The sequence below is a fragment of the Thermobia domestica genome, chromosome 13, assembly GCF_964235325.1.
Source record: "Thermobia domestica chromosome 13, izTheDome1.hap1.1, whole genome shotgun sequence".
NCBI classification, from domain to species: domain Eukaryota; kingdom Metazoa; phylum Arthropoda; class Insecta; order Zygentoma; family Lepismatidae; genus Thermobia; species Thermobia domestica.
This window is the reverse complement of record NC_137466.1, coordinates 30,051,857-30,077,096: the sequence shown is the minus strand read 5'-3', so window position 1 is coordinate 30,077,096 and position 25,240 is coordinate 30,051,857. Positions and strand designations below refer to the sequence as shown.

Genomic DNA, 25,240 nt, shown 5'->3' with positions numbered 1-25,240 from the left:
TGTAGTCCTCGTAATATGGCTTTAAATTGACCTATAAATGTGTAGTTGGCTATGAACACTGGCGCAAATCCCGGGGAGGAAGACGGGGCATGTCCCCTCCAATCTTGGAACTGAGGGGGACTGTCCCCCCAATAATCTGGTTTGAAATGTGTCTTGGAGGGAGAAATGTGATTATTTGGGTCCGATTGCCACAAAGAAAAACGAGATGAAATTGATGTCCTCCTAGAATAAGCCTCAAATAGTCAAATCTGTCCACCTCCCAATGCTTAAGACAACTCTGTTCCCCTGATCCTCCACAGCATTGTTTTTCAACTTTATAAATATTTTGAAGATCGCTTTAAAAAATATATGGGAACGGTCTTACCCACCCTCCCCTAATGTTGAGAATAGATTTACGCTGCTGGCTATGAATGACTTTATCACATAGCACCATTGGATCCACACCTATATATTTGTGATTTGCGAATGGATGCCTAGTGGTATGGGAATCAATGTTGAAGTTAAATAAAATTTCTATTTTAATGTCCAACGCTTATTAACGAGGGTAAGATATAATGATGGTGATAATGAAGGAAATGAAGGAAGTAGGAAGAAATAGGAGTACCCATAGAAAACCCATGCATACGGTGTTTGTTTACCACAGATCCCACTTGACACGAACTGGGATCTAAACAGGGAACCTAAGCACCAGAAGTAGGTATTCTATTACTGAACCATTCCTAAATTTTACTACCGTGAAATCTTCAGTTTATCTTAGCATTAGAAATACGATACTTTTTGTTCTTTTCACTATTTTTAGGGTTTGTATGTTTGTTTCGTGGTTTTCATATATTGGTGCTTGTGATCTTTCATTGCTGTATAATACTGCAAATTATGGATGCGTTAAAATATAAAATAATACTTTTGATAAAGTGGATAGTTTCAAATATCTGGGATCAGTATTTACAAAGGAAAATCATATTCACGAAGAAATTAAATGTCGACTAAAAGCAGGGAATTCATGTTACTATTCGGTTCAAAATCTCTTGTTGTTCCCTATTCGGTTCAAAATCTCTTGTTGTTCCGAATTCTGTTGAGGAATCTGAAGCTTAAAATCTATAAAACGATAATCATACCTCTTGTTCTGTATGGTTGCGAAACATGGTCGCTTACTCTGAGGGAAGAACATAGACTGAAAGTATTTGAGAACAAGATCCTGAGACGAATATTCGGACCCAAGAGGAACGGGAATGGGGAATGGCGGAAACTTCATAACGAGGAACTACATAATTTATGCCTATACGTTTTACCCAACATTGTTAGGGTCGTCAAGTCTAGGAGGCTTAGGTGGGCGTGTCATGTAACTAGAATGGAAGAAAGTAGAAACGCTTTCAAAGTCTTGACTGGAAGACCAATCGGAAAACGATCATTAGGAAGACCTAGGCGCAGATGGGAGGACAACATTAAGATGGATCTCGCAGAGATTGGAATACAAAGTAGAAACTGGATGCAGTTAGCTAAGGATAGAAGTCAGTAAAGAGCTTTTGTGAACGCGGCATTGAACCCCCGGGTTCCATAGGCCATAAAGTTAGTTAGTTAGATCTTTCCTTACAACAAACTAAACCAACGCTAGTACATAAAGTTCACTTTTTGGTGGTTACAAAGAAATTTTCCCAGTATATTTACACTGTACGAACAAGTGTATTACATACTGTACATAGCTCTCTTAAGTCCAACCGTGAAATCTAAATGAATAACAGAATGTTAGTAATTCTCCAAAGTTTCGAGATACGCTTAACAATTACTTACGAAGTTTTAGTATATTTCCAGATAATTTGTCCACTTGATTGAACTTACGCTTATTCAATGTTCTTTTGTCTAACGTAATGTGTTAATGATATATTGTTTTGTGTATCAAAGTAGCTTATTATTCCCAGAAATAAAGTAGAACCTCGATTTCGATCGAAGGTGTCTTCTTTACGACCAAACATCTATAAAGCAATTGACTGCTATTATTAACCCTCTTATTGATATTCTTGTTTCTTTTACACAGTATAGATGCATAAAGGGATAACAAAGTATTACTACAAACAAAACATGTTTTTCCACTTCTCTTGGTTTTGTAAATAATAGGCACATATATCTTATATTATGTAACGTAAGTGCAAAGCTTTTCTTTTTTACTTATAGCAGTTTCGGATTCATTGCTCTAAATCAATACCGTGAAAGGAAAAAATATCGTGAAATGGTGTAGTGAAATAGCGTATAATTAGCAGGCGTAAACAGAAACCAGGTATATAAATCAAAATCAATGAAGAAGCAGAAGCTAACGAAGAGTACGTAATTATTGTAATAAACAGAGCAACAGCACCAAACAAATAATTATATTTTCCTGTTGTTTGTTGGTACATTATTAATGAAGTAATCTACCACCTCATCATGAATGATATGAGATACAGATATTTACATACAATAGTTTTTAGGGGTATTATAAATGTCGACTTATTTTCTGTTGTAACAATGAAACTATAAAAGTTAGATTCGAATCCGAAACTACAACTAACAATAAGTTTTTATTTATCTAGAACATCATAGAGTGAAAAATGTGTTAACGGAATCGAACAGGACTCTCAAACATTTCCGTTCAGGATAATTTCCGCTTAATGAAGGTAGACCCATGCTAAAAGAGTAACAAAAAGTAAAATTAGGAAGAACATACAGTATATGCATATAGTGGACAAACTGAGCTAAAATAAAACGCTTTACATATCTTATTTAATTACACTATTAATTTCTGTTACTCACACGTTAACTGTATTTTGTTTTCAATAGATAAGGAGGGTTTTCTGTAGACCATACACATTGTTGCCTGGCCGCTAGACTTTCCACAAACACTTTAGTCTGAGAAACAACACTTAAATACATCAGTGTCATTTGGCCACAAATCATTCCAGTCCTTTAAATCAGTGGTTCTGAAACTGATTACTATCACGACCCCATTTTATCACGACCTCTTGCCGCATATTTTTTTATTCCTGCCCCAGCTTTGCCAAGGTTCATTTTCATTGGTTGATGGGATCACGTGCCAACTTTCTTTTCGCCATGTTTTTCATTGTATCCATCTTGGAACATGAGCCGTGAGGCCAGTTGAAAGTGTATGCTGAAAAGAATATATTAAAACAATACAATGGTGATTCACATGGTGACTAATCAATTTTCGACTGACTATATCCAAACAAAAGAAAGCGATGGAGCAGATACATTCTATAAAATAAGTTGTCGATCAGTATTAACAGAATCAGTAGTTAACATTTAATGCAATTCTGTAATCCTCCTATCCTCGTTGTGTGTTGTTTGTTGTATGCTGAAGGGGGTTGACTGTATGTCGTTTGTTTTTAACTACATTCAATAATCTCCAACTTACTACTAACAATTATCTACTTTGCGATGGTGTTACGAGGAATCCTTTTACGTTATTACCGCGATTACTTGCTTCACATTCTCATTAGTTTCATACGGGTGAGTGTGAGCGTGAAGACGATTATTTTCACTTAAACTTATTTCCATAATTTTTAGTTCATTGAATATTTTTTCAAGTCTTTAAATTAATATAAATATTAATTGTCGTCTATTATACCCTTTAGTCTAAATATGAATTATTAAATGGTACTGAATAATTAGCCTGGTTTAACTCAAACTAAAGTCTGCTGGTAGACCATTGGTTCCCTCGACTGAATCTGCGTGAGGGGAAAAAATTATGGCAATTGTTTCGACGAAAATGCAGGTAAAAATTCTGTTCTTCGTGTTTCTTACTAGGCAAATGCCAGGATGGTTTATAGCAAAATGGGTCTGATGATACTTTCCCGATCGTTGCCCATTATTATTTGAGCTTATCAACTGTAAAATGGTGTAGGTTCGGGTCTTGGGTCTAGCCTAGAAGGGATGGAGTGATTGGAACGAAATTTGCAGGATTTATAGTTCTTCAGTTTACAATATAATTGCGAAAAAATAACATTTTCCATTTGCACAAACAAGGGGGGGACGGAGACATGATTCTAAAAAAAAATAAAGTTGTTCAAATAAGACAAAGCTTATAAATTTTAATCTGTTTAACGTCCCGAGAACATAATATTTGGAGAGAACAGAGGGGGCATATTCCCCCATAAAATCCATTGGTTCAGCTCATGGGTCTAGCCTAGTAGATGAGCGATTGGAACGAAATTAAGAGGATTCATAGCTCTTCAGCCTGCAATAAAAACGTGGTAAAATAAAATTGTCAATTTGCGAATATAAAGGCGGGACGGGGATATGACCCTTTAAAAAATGTTGAAATAGGATAAAACTTAAAACTTTTAATCTGTGTAACATCCTGAGAACGTAGGTCTAAATGGTTCTTTTTAAAAAAATTTTTCTATTCCTATTTGGAGGGAGCAGATGAAGTATACTCCCTCATAAAATCCTAAAGTCTGCATCTTGGGTCTAACCTAGAAGGAATTGAGTGATTGGAAGGAAACTTGCAATATTCATAGTTCTTCAGCCCACAATAAAAATACGTAAAAATAACAGTATCTATTTGCACATTCAATGGTGGGACGGGGGCATTACCCTAAAAAATGTTCAAACAGGATAGGACGTTCTGGAATAGAAAAAAAATTAAAAATTATGTGTTTTCTCAGCAGCTTACTCGAATTAAGGTTTGTAGGTATTGTCCCATTTGGAAAATTTTTGAGAGCCATGAACCCATCTCATTTCTGTGTGTGCTAATCGATTTTTTAAAATTTATTTTTCTCGCGTTTTTATTTCAGGCTGAAGAGCTATGAATCCTTCAAGTTTCGTTCCATTCGCTGAATTCCTTCTAGGCTAGAACCAAGAACCGAACCTTAGGATTTTATAAAGGTATATGCCCCCTCTGCTCCCTCAAAATAGGAATAGAAAAAAATTATGTCTATTCTCAGGACTCGAATTAAAAATTGTAAGATTTGCCTCATTTGGACAACTTTCGAGGGCCATGCAACCTATCCCCTTTTTTATTAGCAAATGAAAAATGTTATTTTTTGGCGTTTTTATTGTAGGTTGGAGAGCTATGAATTCAGCAAGTTTCGTTCCATTCGCTAAACTCTTTCTAAGCTAGACCCAAAAGCCGAATCCTAAAATTGAAATATTTGGTGTTTATTACTATTGGGAAATGCACAGAATAATTCTCAGTATCTCAACTATAAGTCGAATCTGGAACTCATGGTAGCCTGCTACCGATAGATGATTTGCCAGTTTAAGTACCGAAGTATATTCATCTGGTAGCTGATAACCAAGAAATCCGGGTTTGGGTTCCAACCGGAGTGCTCAATAAAAAAATATATCTAAAAGTTGAGAACGATGCTCTTTATTATGCAAACCTAGACACAAACATGCCAGCTTTTTTTTTAATAGCATTTTCTTTCTTATACCTAAGTCTAACTTAGTGGCGTATTTAAGAGAGGGGATACTGGGCTTAAGCCCTCCCGAAATTGTATATATTATATTAAAGTAAATGAAATATCTTGCAGAATTTTCATATTTCCAGGAAGAAAGTTAGCAAAGCCCCCTGAAACTAATCGTAAATACGCCACTGGTCTAACTACTACATTTTCAGAACAATTTTGTCACCACCACAAACTTTTACTAAAATATTTTTGTTTTTGATCATTACTTTAATGGCTTTAGAAAATAGTTCAACCTTAAAAAAAAAATAATAAAATAACGCTCTACGTTATATTGGGAGATGAAACATGAAACTAGTGTTACTGTTACATTAAAATTGGAATATTCAAACAAGTCTAGTTCTTTCCTAACCCTTGCACTTCTAACAAGGGAAGAGAGGGAGATTATATATCGAAGTGGAAGATGGTTCATATACCAATCGAAAGCACAAATGACACCTATTATGAAACTGTAATAAACATTTTTCCGAATGCATATACAGTAAGAGTTATATGAATATACAGGGTATCCAAAAAGTCCGTTGCCACCCCCTAGAAATCGCAAATGGTGAGACAAATGCCAAAACAGGAAAACACCTTTGTCATCTTTCAAAAGTACAACGCATCAAAGTAAAAAGTATTCTCCCAGGGTCACCCAAAAGTCCCAAGCGGGGTCCAACTCAAAAATTACAAATGGTAAGGGGATCAAGTAGCATATCGTTGGAAAGCTGTTGAAAAATGAGAGAAGACGGAACAAGTCTTTATTCTCTAAAATTACCCTGTGCAAAATGGCGGCCGGTCAAAATATCAGCAAAAACGTTATTGTAAAGTCTATGGCCACTCCAAAAAGCCGGAAACGGTGAGACAGATGTCAAAACAACAAACCACGTTTCTCATCATTTCAAAAGTACAATGATTTAAAGTAAAAATATTTGTCCCAGGGTCTTCCCTAGGGTCCCAGACGGGGTCATCCTCAAAATTTTCAAATGGTAAGGGGGATCAAGTAGAATATCGTTGGAAAGCTGTTGGGAAATGATAGAAGACAGAACAAGTCTCGACTCTCTAAAATTACCCTGGGCAAATGGCGGCCATTCAAAATGTACATCCTCATTTCGGTTTTCCGAGCGCATTCGCTTTCCATTTTGCAATCGGCACTTGTCACTGTGAGACACTTGCACGTATTCGCTGTTCCTGGTGCTTAATTTCTTTTATTTTATTATATTTTTTTATTTATTTAGACATTACTGGGCCCAAAGAGGAGAATCTCACCTTAGGAGCATTTCCTTTCTTTCAGTTGAGTACAATAATTAAAGTGAAAACAAACTAAAATCTGACTACAGACAGAAGAACTAAAAAGAAAAATGTTTGCACAGTTATCGTAGTGCGTCCAGACTTGTTCCATCTGCTTTCATATAACAGCTTTCAAACGATATGCTACATGACTCCCCTTGCCATTTGAAAATTTTGAGGAGGGCCCCGTCTGGGACCCTGCGGAGAACCTTGGACAAATATTTTTACTTTCAGTCATTGTACTGTTGAAATGATGACACAGGTGTTCTCATGTTTTGACATCTTTCTCAGCGTTTCAGTTCTTTTTTGGGGGGAGGGGTGGCCATAGACTTTACAATGACGTTTTTGTAGAAATTTTGACCGGCAGCCTTTTTGCAGAGGGTAATTTTAGAGAGTCGAGACTTGTTTCGTCTTCTTTCATTTCCCAACAGCTTTTCAATTCCCTGTTATGTCCGATATGTTACTAGATCTCCTTACCATTTGCAATTTTTAAGTTGGACCGCACTTGGGGCTCTGCGGGTGGTCCCGGGACAACATTTTTTGCTTTGATACGTAGTACTTTTAAAATGATCAAACACGTGTTTTTCTGTTTTGGCATCTGTTTCACCGTTTTGCGATTTTTAGGAGTGGCAACGGATTTTCTGGACAACCTGTATATTCATATAACTCGCGTAGTATATGCGTTCGGAAAATTTTTATTACAGTTTCGTAATAGACGTCATTCGTGCTTCCGATTGGTGTATAAATCATCTTCCACTTCGATATATAATCTCGCTCTCTTCCCTTGTAAGCAAACTATCAATAAAGAGTATTTATTTAGAAATGGTGAGGCCTTTTGAAGGAGGCTGTCAGGAAGAAGAGATCGGAAGCTTGCAAAAACGAAACATGGATGCTACGCCATGACAATGCTCCAAGCTGTTTGACGCTTCTCACATTGGAAATTTTCCCCAAGAACAATAAAACTTGTACCTCAACCACTCAACTCATCTGATTAGGCACCTGAGAATTCTTTTTATTCCCCAGGTATTTTATGGCATATAAGTGTGTACACATCGTATGTAAGTATATTATAGTCTTGTACATGCTTTGTGAACAGGTGGGAATCTACAAGACACTAGGAAATCTATAAGTGACTATGTTTGTGACTCTAAATCTCTTGAACCGCCCGACCGATCTCGATTAAATTTTCAACGTAGATGCGGTTATGACCTGGTAGTGTTTTTAGCTATTTACTTTAACGGTACAACTTAGGGGAAGGACAGGAGGGGGACAGAAAAAATAAATAAAACTTAATAACTCTTAAACCACCCGACCGATATTGATCAAATTTTCAATGTAGATGAGGTTCAGGACTGGGATGATTTTTGTCATTTCACTTTGACGGAGCAACGTAGGGAGGGAGGTGGAGGGGGAGATATACAAAAATCAATAAATATAAAAATAAAAGTGACTATGTTCGTGAATTAATTACTTTTGAACCACCCGACCGACCTCGATCAAACTTTCAACATAGATAAGGTTCGGGCCTTGGATGTTTTCGTTATTTCACTTTTACGGTGGAACCTAGTGGATGGGGAGGAGGGAGATATATAAAAATAAAAGTGACGGTCTTTGATACTTCATCACGCCTTAACCACAGGACCGATCTTAAGCAAATTTTCATTATGGATGAAGTTCGGACCTGGGGTGGTTTCTATCATATCACTTTGACGGTAGACCTTGGGGGAGGGGAGGGGGACAGATATATAAAAATAAATAATACTTAATAACTCTTAAACCACCTAACCGCGTTCGATTCATATTTAAACGTTCGATTCATATTTAATAAAAAGCGCTTCGACCACATCTCCCATTATTATCAGAAACTAGGATGGTACAATATAAATACCCGCCGCCGCATTCATTCTCTAACACTTTTATATAAAATAATTAATAGTAAGAAACCTACTTATCTATCCTCTAAATTTAAATTTCTCGGCGATACTCACCCACTAAATACCCATTCTAAAGGAAATACAACACTCGCCGTTCAAACGTACGAATCTAATTTCTTTTCCCAATCTTTCCCACTATTTGTCACCAAAGCTTGGAATGACACCCCTGAAAGCATCAGAATCTCTGGTTCAGTGTTGACTTTTAAACGTCGGCTTAAAGAATATCTTTCTAATGTAGGTCTTCAGTAAGAAAGAAAAAAATAATGTTACACACGAAACTATTCCTGGCGTTACCATGCAGTCGTTTTTTTTCTTCTCTCCCTTTCTATTTCTTCTCATTTTCTTTTCTATTCCCTTCTGATACATGTGTATGAATGTATACATTACAGACAATCACTTAAGTAGGTGCATCATTTTATCTATAGATAGTGAATCATAGGAATGTATTTTATGTTATATATAATCAAGATTGACGTATTTGTTTCTCCTTGAATAGTTTAACATGTCTTTAGCATGTCTCTTGTTTGTTTTAGTGTTTATTTTATATGTAATAAGTTTCATTTTCATTTTTCATGTTTTATTTTCTGTATTGTTATGTATGTCGGTAACTCTTTAACGTGCCTAACTGTATGTCATTTTTATTCTCGTAAAAAAAAAAAAAAAAAAAAAAAAAAAAGAGAGATCCGACTGTAAAGAAAAATGTAAATGGTTGAGTGGAAGAAAAGGTTATGCCTTAACTCCGCCATTTTAAATAATAAATAAATAAATAAATAAATAACCGATCTCGATCAAATTTTCAACATAGATGAGGTTCGGGCTGGGATGGTATGTATCTATTCACTTTGACGATAGAACTTAGGGGAGGAGGGGAGATATATATAAAAATAAATAAAACTTAGTAACTCTTGAACTACTGGATCGATTCGATCAAATTTTCAACCTATATGAAGTTCGAACATGAGATGATTTTTGTCATATCACTTTGACGATGTAACTTAAAGGAGGGGAAAGACATTTACAAATAATCGAAAATTACCAATATAAGTGTCCAATTCATACTTTTCGGGGTCCCTGAGATGCATAATGACACTTCCGATGCCGTGGCCCGCAACATGGAGAGGAGAAGGGATATATAATTATCATCGAAAATGACCAATATCAAGGAGCGCTTTAGTAATAGTAAAAAGTGACTGACTAACGAAACATATCACTATTTTTCTTAATTTAACCCAGCAAAGCGGGTAATTGGTGCTAGTAAATAATAAAATAAAATGTAATTTTTGAACAATTATTTTTTGGGTGCATCCTTGAATTTTACCGTTCCGAGTGAAGTATCTGCATGCGCCGACAAAAGAAGTCTGACATACAGGTCAAGAATATGGCCCCAGTACTTATCACTATATACACGTTCCATTTGTCATAAAATACATTCTTAGCTTCAACAATCGTATTTCGTACGCGGATGGAGGGAATTATTATTGTCAGAATAAACAATGTGTTTATTCCCTATTCCTAAAGGTGTTGGTATTAGAGATGCAAGGGCTCGAAAAAAAAACGTCTTTTTTGAAAAAAAAACTCGTTTTTTTCTGCTTCGCTTTTTTGCTTGGGAAATTTTGGGCTTTTTTCAAAATTCTGCTTTAAATTGATAAAGCAAACTTTGTTTCGCATCTCTATAACACAAACGTCATTTAATTAGTGGTTGATGCTGATAATAATATAAAACCTCGAAAGTAAGCCATGAATTTCGAAAAGATATTTCAAACAATTTTACTTCAACATATTTACATTATGAATTCCAAAGGATTAACCAATGTATATAATAGGAATTTTTTAACCTCCTATGTACAAAAGTAAGCAGGGTTGGCAAGAACCATGGTTGTTTTTGAAAAAGTCAAAAACCCGTTTTGGGGGAAAAATTTAAACCAGGTTTTTTTTTTTTTTTTTTTTTGGTTTAAACGAGGTTTTTTGATTTAGATATTTTGCTTTATGTATTTATATTACATATTCACAGAAATAAGTTTGTTTCGCCCCTATTATGCAACAACGGGGTTATGCTGGAAGAGGTCCCATAAGCTTAAAGAAGTTCGGTTAGTAAATCTCTTAAATTGAGAAACTCCCGCCCTAGCCATCGGGAAAATCCCGTCATTACTTTAAATGTAAAACAATAACGGGGAAATCCTTAGATTTATATGATACACTTAAAGGCTGCACATGTAGAGCTTTTGGCTCTATTCTTGAAATTCTACAGTTAAATTTTATATAACCACCCACGGTTATATAAAATTAACCGAATCCTCAAGTTTTCTGAATTTTTAACAAGAGAGATTCAACATATCATTACGGACCCCCCCCCCAAAAAAAAAGGACTACGAAATATATTTAAGCTAAGCTAAATACAACTGCACAACAAACATGGCTGAGTGGTTAGTTTTTGCGCTTCTATCGGGAAGTACAGGATTGAACCCAGCATTCGACCACTGTGACAAAACGTGTCTTCATTTCATCTGTGAATGTAGAAATAGTGCGTATACTGTGAGTTGGCCGACTTCCTTTCTTATTGTTTTTAAATCGTTATTATTAATAATTACCAGCAGTGACGGTTTTGCGAAGTTTAGGAGGGCTGTCTTTCGGACTGAAGCCTGTTCCCCAAAGTTACGGAATGTCTGAAACAAACAAAATATCTATTAGTTATGCCTTTACTCATAAACTTTAAGCTTCAGTCAAATAAAAATTAAGAATGTTCAGAAAAACTAAACATTAGTAAGAAAGAACCCTTCCAAAATACTTTTCTAAATCCGCCACTGATTCTCAGTATAAACTGATTTTCAAGGTTGTATCCGGAAGATTATTGCTAAACATATAAATGAAACGAAATATTAGTTATGCCTGTACTCATAAACTTCAAGCACCTCCCAAATAAAATTAGAACTTTTTAGAAAACGAAACAATCAGAGAAACCCCTCCCAAAATACTTTTCTAATTCCGCTACTGATTATTTGTATAAATTGGTATTCAAGGTTGTATCCGGAAAATTATTGGTAAATCATTGCACAGTTACAGTATAACAGAAATGTGGAAATACGGTTTGACGGATATATTAAAAACGTACGCTTTGACGGATATATAGAAAAACGTAAGTTTAACTTTTGCGCTAGAAGCTAGAGTACTAAGCTCTTAGAAATGAAATACGGATGACAAACTAAAGTGATCTAGAGAAGAAAAGAAATGTCGATAACTCAAAAGTTAAAATGAAGTTAAATAGCCTCTAAAATTACCCTCAAATACTACATTCTTCATGTTAGCTTTAATTCGTAAAACATGTGCTCCATCCATCTTGATGGTGAATTTCAGAGCGAAATATGGTATTTAGGTCACGGAATTCTTATCTAATTATAGAATATACTATAAGAAAGCTATTTAGATAGAAAAATCATGAAAATATAAAAAGCCAAAATTTCCAAAATTCGTTTTTTTTCAAAAAAGCCGGCTTTTTATGTAAAAAAAAAAACAATGATTCAAAAAGCCGGCTTTTTTGCATCTCTAGTTTGTATTCATAGTAAACGGCGCACTCACTGGATCAACTTTTGCAGTACTGGTTGTATGTCTAGCGACGTCGCAAATTCATTCCTTAATGTAACAATAGCTACGTCTTGTACGCTTCGCGATTTGAATGCGGTTTGCTTCAAGATTTGTGCAATACTGTGAGAAAAATTGTTTTGGCTACTGTGGATACGTATATCATGCTTATGATACACTTATACTGTATCATAAGCCAGGACACTTATACTGTGTCTTCGACAATATACCACTTACGTACTTGGCCGCCTTTATGAATAAGTTTCTTACACATTATTCTCTCTTTTGTAAATAGAGAGATATAACCTTAAAACGTAAATATCGTGGTGCCTTTTCCCTTGTTTCAATAAAAATGCTTAAGAGTTAAGTAACTTTATAATGAGCTACGTCTACATATATAAATCATATTAACTTGGTAAATGTTAATATCTAGGTGTCTTTTACCTTGTTTCAATAAAAATACTTAAATGCTAACTTTATAAACCGTTACATGTCTAAATCATATCAACTTTGATAACAATACACATACATCAGAATTCAATCACGTGTTGCCCTGAGATGGATACACTGAAATAGGAAGTGAAAGTTTTTTTGTCATATGATCTGATCAGCCAATGAGAATGAGGCTGTGGTTCGGCTGGGGTAGGAAAACAAAATTATGCCCTCTTTCCAGCGACCTCCTCATAATGCCTGGTTTTTAATATGCTTGTGTGGAATTTTTAATATATACCTATTGCTGAGTTCTCACGATATCCACCTATTTCTATAATAGTAGAATCCATTTCTTGTATATAGTAGATACAGTAACTTCTCTTAAAACGAATAGATTAAAACCAAATTTCGTCAGTTCATTCATATTACAAATATCGAATCCGATCCGTCATACGGTTCAAAATGGAGGCCGTTTGAAAATTTTTAATATTTCATAACTGCCTTAATTTTGAGTCGTTAAATAATAAAAAAAAGCTATTGAAAATGTTTAGTACACCTATATTTTGTTGTTCTTAACCGTATGCATAAAAATAAAAATATGCCTATCCCCAGACAGCACAATGCACGTACAGTATCCGTATAGTACATGTACAGTTTCACGGATGCAACATGTGCATCATCTGTATAAATGCACGCCTGTACATGTGATGCACATATACATGCCAGGTCCTATTCAACATCTTCACGTGCACAGAACATGTGCAACGCACACGTCCTGCACAAGTGATTTACACCTACCGCGCAGGTGATTTACAAGTAACACGTATTCGATTTACATGTAGTTCACAGGTGATTTACATGTAGGACAGCGGTGATTTACACGTAGCACACAGGTGATTTACATGTAGCACACAGGTGATTTACACGCAGTACCCAGGTGATTTACATGTAGGACAGAGGTGATTTACACGTAGCACATAGGTGATTTACACGCAGTACCCAGATGATTTACACGTAACACACAGGTGATTTACACGCAGTACCCAGATGATTTACATGTACGATAGAGGTGATTTGAAACAGTACCCAGATGACTTACATGTAGTGCACAGGTGATTTCCTCGTAGTACAGAGGTGATGTAAAAGCAAATTCGAGATGCAACGAAAAAAAGTTTATATATTTGATGTCTTACACAGTAACACAATCTATAACACAATCTGCAAAGACATCACCTTCAAAGTATATAACAAGTAACTAATTATTGTCAGTGAAAATTTTAGTTTTGGAGTTTATTATTTGCAACGAGCAAAGCTTTAGGTAGTATCTTTGACATGTTTGCCAAGTAAAAAATAACGCAACATATTCTACTGTAATCGGTCACGGAAATAATTTTATAAACCTATGAACTGTCTGACAGTAGTTACATCAGTACAATGCTGCCACCTGTTGATATTGTATCCTAGCTCAGTGGACGTTATGGAGTTTTTACAATCATTCAGCTGTTATTCGTCGAAAAGTCTCTATAACACCGCCTGGAGGAAAAACGACACCTACCAAAAATGGAGGTTACTTTCTGTTGATGAGAATGAGAGTAAAAGAATGAAAGTAAAGTATACACTTGCACGATATTATGGACGTCTCATACACACGTGCAGTACCCGTGCAAATACCCATGTGCACACAACGGCTTAAGTACCGGTAATTTAAATGTGCTTCATCCACGCAAATGCACATGTGCACATCCACTGCTCAAGTATGGGTTATGCACATGCGCTGCATCCACGCAAAAGCACATGTGTACATGACGGCTACAGCACGGGTTATATAAATGTGTGCTTCATCCATGCCAATGCACATGTGCACATAACGGCTTAAGCACGGGTTACGTACGTGCGCTGCATCCATGCAAATGCACATGCGTACATAACGGCTTAAGCACGGGTTATATAAATATGTGCTTCATCCATGCAAATGCACATGTGCATATAACGGCTTAAGTACGGGTTCCGTACGTGCGCTGCATCCAGGCAAATGCACATGTGTACATAACGGCTTAAGCACGCGTTACGTGCGTGCGCTGCATCCACAAAAATGCACATGTGTATATAACGGCTACAGCACGGGTTGTATAAATGTGTACTTCATCCATGCAAATGTACATGTGCACATACCGGCTTTAAGCACGGGTTCTGTACTTGTGCTTTATCCACGAAAATGCACATGTGTATGTAACGGCTTAGGCACGGGTTATGTAAATGTGTACTTTATCCATGCAAATGCACATGTGCACATGCACGACTTAATCACTGGTTATGTACGTGTGCATAACCCACGTAAATGCACATGTGCACATACACGGATTATGTATGTGTGCTTCATCCACTCAAATTCACGTGTACGGCTTATGCACGGGTTATGTATGTGTTCATCATCCACACAAATGCACATGTGCAAATGTACGGCTTATGCATGGATAGTGCACATGTGTCGTACACGTACGTGTTGTCTGGGTCAGAACAAAATTCAAAATAATATTTAAAAATATTTTCCCGTATTAGATTGTAATTATATTTATCTCTTTCGCGCATCTTCGCGACTCCCGGGTTGTGAGAAATGCTGATTTAAACTTTTGATAGCATCTTGTTAAGTTTTTAGTCTACATTCCTCTTCCAACTCAGTCATATTCCTTTTCTTCCCCCGCCTCTTTCTCACCTTTCCGACTTTCCATATAATTCTCAATAAATAATCCATATATGTTACGTCTGTTTCGGTTTGCACACTACTGTCTGTTTTGTAGACAACGTAGTGTGTATATATACACCTGAACTCTCATAAGATGTCACTTTTCTATACGATACATTTTGGAACCTCAAATTTTCCGTCAAAGGACTTATTCCGATTCCGTTGTCCGTGTAATACAGTTTCCGTTTAATGAAGGGAATTTAACATGTTTTTGCACAACTAAATTCTTGGAACCTTGAAATATTTGGTTTAAGATAAGTTTCCGTTTAACAAAGGGACCGTTGAAGGCAGATTTTAATATATATATATATATATATATATATATATATATATATATATATATATATATCTGGTGCCAATGATATAATTTTTTTTTTTTACTTAATATTGATCAAGAAGTTCTTCCTTTCGGAGCTATAAGTTACCATAAGTTTGTATAAATATTTTCTGAAGCAACCTGGTTTGAAAAGTATTAAGATTTTCTGAAGTGGTTCGAAACTTTATAGAAACATATATTAAAGATGGTATCTAATTGTCTATGTTTATCAATCCAGAAGTACTTACACAAGTAATTTTAGGAGATAGAAGCAGACGTCAAAATTATTTTCAGTAGTCACTCAACTAATTTCTTGTAAAATTAGCTGTGTAGGATAGTATTTTCAAATAGTGTATCTCAATATTGATAGCAGAATTTGAAGATTTAATGGATTGCTCGTTGCTCGTATAGGAAGCACACGTGGAGTGAATAGAGTTCAGGAAACCTACATTAATAAAGTACGTTATAAATTTCATCTTCGCCGTTAAGATAGGCATGTTAATGAAAGTAAAATCATTTAAGTAATGAAACTCGGGCTCGAAGACAATACTAATTACAGTAGAGCGTCGATTATCCGAAGTAATTGAGGGACATGGGTGTTCGGAAAACTGGTTTGTTCGGATAATCGAACTGTACATGTTTATTTGCCAAAAAGAAGTACTGTACAGTAAATTTATTCATAAAAACAGGCATCTCTTTAAGTATTACAAAGTTGTGAGAGTTTGCACCGTCAAAAGCTCTTCTTGGGGGCGCGCAATCCTTCAAACTGCGCGGAGCGGCACGCCTCAACTCTAAGCTGGCGCAGCTGTTGCTGTGAACAGCTTTGATACTGCCGCTACTTCTACAGCCAGTGCCAAACCGACAGAAGTGTGCTGATTGTTGAAACACAGCGACTGACGGCTTGGCCGGTCAGCAGCGCCTTATGAAGGCCCCATTAGAAGCAATGTTCCGCCAGCGGTGGCTCAGTGCGGCGACTACTGTGGGAAACTTGGTTTGGGAGTGAGGGGGATGATGGACGGTAGGGTGGGAGAGTAACAGGTGCGAGCGAGTACACAGTTCGGTTAAGCGGTCGTTCGGTTGACCGACGTTCGGATAATCGACGCTCTAGTGTATCTTCAAAAATTAATTTCAAATGATTCATCCTTTTCCTATGATGAGACATACATAACGCTTTAGTAATACTAAAAAGTGACTGACTAACGAAACATATCACTATTTTTTAAAAATTTAACCCAGCGAAGCGGGTAATTGATGCTAGTATTCTATAAATTCAAATGAAGATGAGATTGACTGTCAATAAAAATGATCTTCCTTTGCCCGAATTAAAGAATATTAGTTTAAAGACAAAGCGTCAGCAAATACATTAGGAGATCGAAATGGTACAGAAAACTGTAAAGTGAGACGTGGAAGAGAGTGTAAATCAGTACATTACTTTGTGCAACATAATGATGAGAAAAACACGATAAAAGACGACCCATCAAAAGTACGCGAATCAGAAGAGAGGAATGAAGACACAAGGAAACAAGGTGTAGGCGTCAGAGATCACAATTCAGTTGCAACAGAGGATGCAGGAGGAACAGAAGAAAGTGATATAGATATTTTCACAACCTGTGATGATAGTGATGATGATCCGACATACCACTTCCAAGATGTGACGTGAGATGCTGCAATGAAGTTTTTGCTTCATGTCACGTATGTTTCGTTCTACTTTGCTATGGCCATTTCAACAAGTTCAAGCCCATATGAAAATTACCACATGTACTTGGAACGACTAAAGAAGAAAACTCAATACTTAAGATTTTACAGGAACCCATCATTACTATCAAAGGAGAAATTCGAAGACCTAATGGCCCTCTGCCACGGACCTGTAGTGAAATTCCCAGAACATGTATTAATTTATGAATCTTTGCCCCACTCAAAATCAGTCAGAAGTATTTGTGTTCATGAGTATTATTTGATTTATTGTAAGGCTATTTATTATTATTTCACTTATGTTTAAAATGCACACCATTTTTCAAATACCATTAGATATTTAGAACGAAGCAGAAACTTCAAACGGTACTTGTAACTTCAGATATTTATTCCTTGAGAATTTTGTTCTTTCTTGTATTCTTGTTCTTTGGGATATTTGCACGTAAAAGACCATGAACATTATAAATGTTCTCAATATTAACCTGTATATCATAGAAAAGATAAAATAAAATCCCATACTTTACGATAAAAACCAGTTCCAAAACGCCACTAGATGGCCTAACTCAACAAAATTACCACACAGTTGGTTTCTTTTACACGACGGAAAGGCGTATCTCATTTTCTTCAGAAAATGAGGGGTTAATGTTTAAAATATTCGGCGCTGACAATGCTATTTTTCAACAGTTGCTCTCATTGCAGTTACGTAAGTTGGAATCATTCCGCTAAGTTTTAAATTGAAAAAATCATAAACGGAAGAAATACTGCAAAAACTTTTAAAAACCTCTGCTGAAAATTTTGAGAAAATGAGATACGCCTCTTCGTCTCGAGAGGGACGATATGTCCGCTTATAATAATAAGTACTTTATATACCCAGTTTGAGCTTTCTATTTTGATGCGCTCGTGACATTTTTGTATTTCTGGTGTAAATTTCGAACTTCATTTCCATCTTTTAGCATACGTATTTAAATCAAAGAAACATGTTAGTACTAAGTATATTCAAAAATTCATTACAAATGTTTGTCTTTTATTCCCGATGCCTTGCAAATAAGTTAAATTTCGTTTTTATTTATAGAAAATAGCTGAAATGTCCATTCTCAGCACAGGGAGAATTGTTATAGAAAATATTTAATTGGTATACTTGATTCTCCCTTCCTTTCTTAGGATACGCATATAAATGAAATTATAACAATAAATCTCATGAAACATCTTCCACATTAATGTCAAACTTCCTGCCTTTCTTAGAATACATCCTGTAATCAAAGTAGTATAATAAAAGACCAGCTTCAAGTAGGTAATAATAATGTTCCAAAATTCATTTCAAATGTTGTTTTTTTTTCATGCTAGGATCACAAACAGGATAACTTTCTGTTTTGTTTATAGACATTCTGTCCAGCCTCCCTTCCTACATAATGTAGATCATATAAAGTCTCATTAGGTCCATAACATGTCGATATAATGTCTAAATTCTCGCCGGAGGTTTTTATTATTATTATTATTATTATTATTATTATTATTATTATTATTATTATTATTATTACATTTTAAATACATCCACTAGATTCTATTGCATATGTAATTGAATGTCGTCTGATAACCTTTCATAACGCGAAAACCAAACATTTTCGAACTGAGATCTGTTAGTTTACTCCAGAGATATACACTCCTAATAATTACCTATGTTTCCGGACATCATATATGGTATATCATTTTGCTTAATATCAATTGCGTATAATACAGCTTCACGCAACGTAAGTAATAATGAGGAATATTGTGCAATATGAACTGATTTCATTATTTTCAGCAACCACAATGGAAAAACAAAACCAAACCAACCACACAAACGTGAAGGCTGTGCCAGGAATATTCGCCCTAAACAAAGAAGACACAAATTGGGTCATGACGTCATCTTTCATCATCTTCACAATGCAAACAGGTCAGTTGCATGGAAATAAATTTTATTTTTCTATTTGTTTTCTGGAAAACCATATTTAAATACAATTTAAATTACTCTTATTAGTCGCGTTATATTTTAAGTTGATAAGAAATCTCCAGGCTGTCCTTCTGAGCACAAAACAATATCATTTATATATTATTCCATTGTGCAAATAGGAATTACTTTCCGATCTAATCGTTTACACAAACTGATTGGTCAACTACTTATACTAAACTATTTATTCCGAAAGTTGAAATTATCGATGAATAGTACAACGTTTTATAGTATTCAGAATGTATTTAATTGTTAAGGTTTTGCTATACAGGGCACATATGAAAGCTTATAAACGTTGACAAAATTTAATTGTCTATAGAGAAAAACATTGAACATTGCGAGAGTTGATGAGTTGGTGCGGGAAAACAAGCGTATTACGGTAAGTGACATTGCAGCAAAGGGGAACATTAGTTTCGGATCAACGCATCATGTTATTCATGCCTTTCTGATGTTCAAGGAAGTATCTGTGAGGTGGGTACCAAAACATTTGACATCAGAAATGAAAGAAAAGCACACAGACTGCAGACAGCTCGTCCTGAGCGTGGCGAATCTTCAACACCTGTTACACCCTGTTTGAACTTACTTGTCTACTCGTACACTTGTGTTCCACTAAACCAACTTTCACCATACTGCATGCCATTCGACAGTGAATTTCGATTTTCTTCAACCCTTCAACTACAGAAATCTAATGACATTCCGCTGTTCCACGTTGGTACATACCTGCAATGGTGCCGCCATCTTGTCAAACTGATTTCCAGCAACCCGTTCGCGAGTAGGCGTGCCAGACCCACCTGATAACAGTTCTAAAACATCACCAAGAAACAACAAAGAAGCTCAAACTTTGTCGAAGTTTTATACTTTTTATACATTTTTTCTGGTTATTTATTGAATGAACTTTGTATGATTGATTCTTCTTGTATATTCAAAATAAGTGTGAGAGAGCGAAAATGAGTTCATGGTATTTATAAATTTAGTGCATCAAATAGAGCAAGCATCTTATATCTATCCTATCAGCATTCACAGCTGCAACTTATGCAATTTGAGTAAATTTATTTTAAATGTGGTTTCTTTAAAGTTACGTCTAAGAATACTTTATCTTGATTTTTTTAGAGAAAAAAAATTCAAATTTAATATTTAGTTGACTAATGATTGTTTTTGTTTATTTATGAACATTATTCCAGACCCCAGTTTACACTGGAAAATCTAACAAATCTAAGAGATAACATCAGGCAATAATAATAACTGTAATTATAATAAATAATATGTAAGTGACAACAAGAAAGGTTCACAATAGTGTCAGATAGTTGAATATTTAGTGTTCGTAACAGTTCGTGTTTTATCATTGCACGTGCGTGAGGTACTCTAAAACATACTATTCCAGAGAAGTAGCAGCTAGTAAACTGAGTTTAGCCGGGATAGGTTTGTAGAAGTTCACATTGTCCAGATAGATGAATAATATTCCATTCTAGGAGAAATTACCTTGTATAACGTTGCTAAGGAAGAGAGGTTACGCATGTCTGTTAATCTGTACAGAACTCTTACGATGTGCATCAATTGCTTAGTGATGGTGTTTAAATACGTTCTGTAGAAGTTTTCTGTCAAAAGTAACTCCAAGATCTTCACGACTATTGAGTCTCGTGAAGGACGAACCATTTATATTGTATGAGATGTGTACAATATTTTTCTTTAGGGTAAATGTTATGGATCTATTCTTATCGGGATTCACTTTTAAGAGTCACGTTTCACACCAAGAGGAAAAATTACTTTAGTACAGTGAATTTTTTGTATCTCGCAAAGAATTGAAAACAAATTTCATACGAATTAGAATTACCAGTGGCGTATTTACGATTTTGTTTCGGGGGGCTTTGTTAACTTTCGAAGGGGGGGCTTTGCCTGAAAATGTGAAAATTCTGCAAGATATTTCATATATTTTACTATAGTAAGGAAGATTTGGGGGGCTTAAGCCCGGAAGCCCCCCTAAATACGCCACTGAGAATTACACTTGCGCTCAGGAACCACATGTAAAAGAAACAGCCTAATAAGTAATGAAACGACCTACATGTTAAACGTGCAGATTTTAAGGAGTTTTCTTCGTTTCTTAAATTAATTAAGTAATTTTATTTTATTTTATTATGTCCAATAGTTATGCTTCTGAATGAGATGGATGATTAATGAAAGTGAACTGAGAAAAAAATTGTAAGTGGCGTGCTTAAAAAGATAGGTTATATGCGTAATTCCTGTAGTTTTTGGACTTAACGTACAGCAGACGTATAACTGAAAACCCATGTTTTATAATACTTTCTGTATAAGTGTTCCATCTATACGTACTTTCTGTATGAAACAATATAGGCGGTCAGGACCTCACATACAGATGGACGTATATAACATAGCTGACGGAGGTAACATAATAACAACCTCCTCACGCCGTGCCTTAAAAGCATGGGGATGAACAAAGAGACGTTTAGAGATTGCTACTACTCATTATCTGAAATGAGTAGGTCGAAGTGAATTAAGAGGAAATGATAACACATTTAAAATTCTTTTAAGAAATGTATTAGTCTCATTAATATCATGATGTCTGTGTGTATGTTTGAATGTGAATGTAGCATAACAATTCAGATCACAAATCGTAAACCTCTAGAAATTGTATCACGATCATCACGCACATAGCTGAGATACACATACCTGTTTAAATGATGTGTGTCTGGACTGGATAATTATACTTCTCAATACTGGATCTCCTTGACTGGATAGTTTGTAATTCGTAGTATCCGACTAGAAGCCAACCATAACTATTGGACTATGGTTGTCGTTGAAGAAGAATAGATCACCCTTGATCTATTCGTAGTCGAATGGACTGCAGACCACTGCTTGGCTGCTAATTGCTTCCTAAGTGTCTCTGATTCCTCTGATCCACTTCTGATCACCTTGTCCCTACTTCTCATCCCAATCCTCTCCAACGAGAGGTTTTTGTTCATGATTCCAGACACACTGGAATTCGCTTCGTTGATCATTTCTGTTTGTTTCAGCTATTGGTAAAACATTGGTTTCAACCCGTATTACATCGTGACCAAATTCCCAGACCAACAATCTCTGCAAATCTGACAGTTATGCCACAGTCAAATTGTGTCAATGTTAACAGACAATATTTCACATTGATGACTTTACATATTTTGTACACAACTTTACAAATCAAAACAAAACAAATAAACTGACGACTTAGCGTCTAGCCATTAATTCAGTAACAACATAACACAACTACAACCAATGACGTAAATAAACAAATACACGTGTTTGTAAGACATGACAACATTTCATTATTACTACAATTTAATCTTTTTGATTTTAATTTGAATAAATATTAATTTCCATCACCAAAACCGTATATCGCTACAATAAGTATATGCATGTGATATACGGAAAACTGTTAGATGTCGGATATCCTGCAACGGTATGATGTAACATCTAAGGGTAGTACTTATGTAGCATACGGATAACGTATGCTCCGTACAGATTTCTATAGTAAACAAGAGGATACCGTATATTTGTACAATATACCGCTGTCCGGAGAACGGATTTTTCTCTGTGTAAATGTGGTATGGTCGCTCAGTGGGAGAGTGCTTATCTCTAGTGCGTGGGGTCACTGGTTCCATCACCGGCCAATTAAATTTGTGGTAAAGAACATCGTTTTCGTGGGATTTCTCGAGGTACTCCCGTTTTTTCCCACTTTCTCATCCAACTAATTCTTCCTTCATCATTTACGTGCTTTAATAATCATGACCCTTATTCTAAAGAACATAATACTGGGTTGTTAAACTGAAATATTTCATTTCAAAGAAAGTGAATGATTATGAAATAAATAGTGGGATTACAATGTGGAAGGAAATGGGAGAACCTTAAGAAAACCCACGAATGCAATGTTGTTCACCACAAACTCATATGGTCTGGGATTAAACAAGAGGTCTTTCACACAACAAGATGAGCACTCTACCGAATATTTTTGCGTATTTACCGTCTACAATTTTAATTAAAGATAGATTACTCAAATAAAAAAAGATAAATTAATAAAGCTTACTTTTCAAATTGTTTTTGTGTAATACACCATAATTTACTGGCTCTTCTAATAAAAGAATATTGACCAGAGTCTCAGCAACACGCTTTTATTTTTGTGGAGCCAATTTAATATACACCCTGGCCTATTTATGGTAGAAATAACGCTTTGTCTTTATATGACTCCGTGGTTCTCGACATTTTCAAGTGAAGTTACTATATGAAATAAAACATCATACCTGAAGTTGCTAAGTATCTTATTATTTCAAGACCCTATAAATTATTCGACAGCATATTGAAATTATGTAATTATGAAATCTCTATTTCACAATGCCTTTTCACAATGGAAATATTATTTCACAAAATTAAATATTCACGAGAAAAAATAGCTGATGAAAATGCAGTTGATGCCTAGTTCCTTCCGGTGGCACAATACCAACTGTATTATGACAGTAGTATCTTTGATATTTATTTTCTCTACTTTATATTCAAGTAATTTGCCTGGGGATTTTAATTTTGTTATTCGTACATAGAACAGTTTATTATTCGTACATAATCTTCCTACTCTCTCTACATAAATAAGTTGATAAATATTTATATACGTACTAGCTAAATGTATGAATAAATATCGATTTTTTCTCTTGCTAAATATATGGATAATTATGTAGACTCTAGCTAAATAAATATACAATATACTTATTCTCTCCTTAGCTAAGTAGATCCATAAATATTTACTGTATTCTCCCTTGTAAAATAAGTAGATAAATATTTATATATTCCCCTAGCTAAATAAATGGATAAAAAATATTTTCTCTTGCTAAATAAGTATATAAATATTTATACTGTCGCCAGCTAAATAAATGGATAAATATTAACTTTATTTCGTGCTAAGTGCTAAGTAAATGGACAATATTTATTATTTTTCTTGCTAAATAGATAAATATGCATGCTCTCCCTAACTGAATAAATGGATGCACATTTATTCTCTCTCTTCCTAAATAGGTGCGAAACCGTATATTTATACTCTTCCTAGATAAATAAGTGGATAAATATATTTACTCTCCCTTGCTAATGGCTAAATATTCTTTCTCTCCTTAAATAATAAATTAGTATTTATACTCTCATTAGCTAAATAAATTATTAAATATTTATTCTCTCTCTAACTAAATAGATATATAAATATTCTTTCTCTTGCTGGAAGAAAGGATAAACATTATATTTTCCCTAGGTAAATAAATGGATAAATGTTGATTCTTTCCCTTCTTAACAAATGTATAAATACTCTCCCTAACTAAATAAATACACAAATATTTATACTCTCCCTAGCTAAATAATGACGTGGAAGACCCAAGTTCGATTTCCGGTAGAAGCTCATGTGATTCGGATCCCTCGTTAAGCTGTAGGTCCACATCGCATATAGCCTTGCTACTGAAGAGGACGCTAAACTCAAAATCACATCACATCATATTATTTAACTAAATACTGTAAATTGATAAATGATTATGAAGTAAAATTGTTAGAACCGTTTTACAGAAAACCATTTTATATTGTTGTTCTTAAAAATGTACCAAATTACAAGCCGGTTTGTTTTAGACTTCGATATTTCTATAATATGTACCGTTAATCATGACCTTACTCAAAAACCACTGATATAACATCTTTCACACACATGCTTGAAATAACAAACACTTATCACAAATTTAAAACTATGTACTGTTCTTACGTACAGAGCAATCAGATGAAGATAGTAATGACTACATAGTAAAGTTAATAAGTAGGATTGAT

At 35.1% G+C, this 25,240-nt stretch overlaps 1 protein-coding gene across 2 annotated transcripts in view; it reads left to right on the top strand.

Moving 5' to 3' along the window:
* The window catches only part of LOC145668071 (putative ammonium transporter 3), a 404,553-nt gene that overhangs the window by 69,463 nt on the left and 309,850 nt on the right, over positions 1 to 25,240 (top strand). The window contains exon 2 of one of the 2 annotated variants that reach the window (XM_081735578.1): positions 19,220 to 19,351. The exons of the other annotated variant lie outside the window; for it this stretch is intronic. Coding sequence (XP_081591704.1) covers positions 19,228 to 19,351 — 124 coding nt within the window. The 5' untranslated portion in view covers positions 19,220 to 19,227. The remainder of the gene's footprint in view (positions 1 to 19,219; positions 19,352 to 25,240) is intronic. 2 annotated transcript variants of the gene reach the window in all.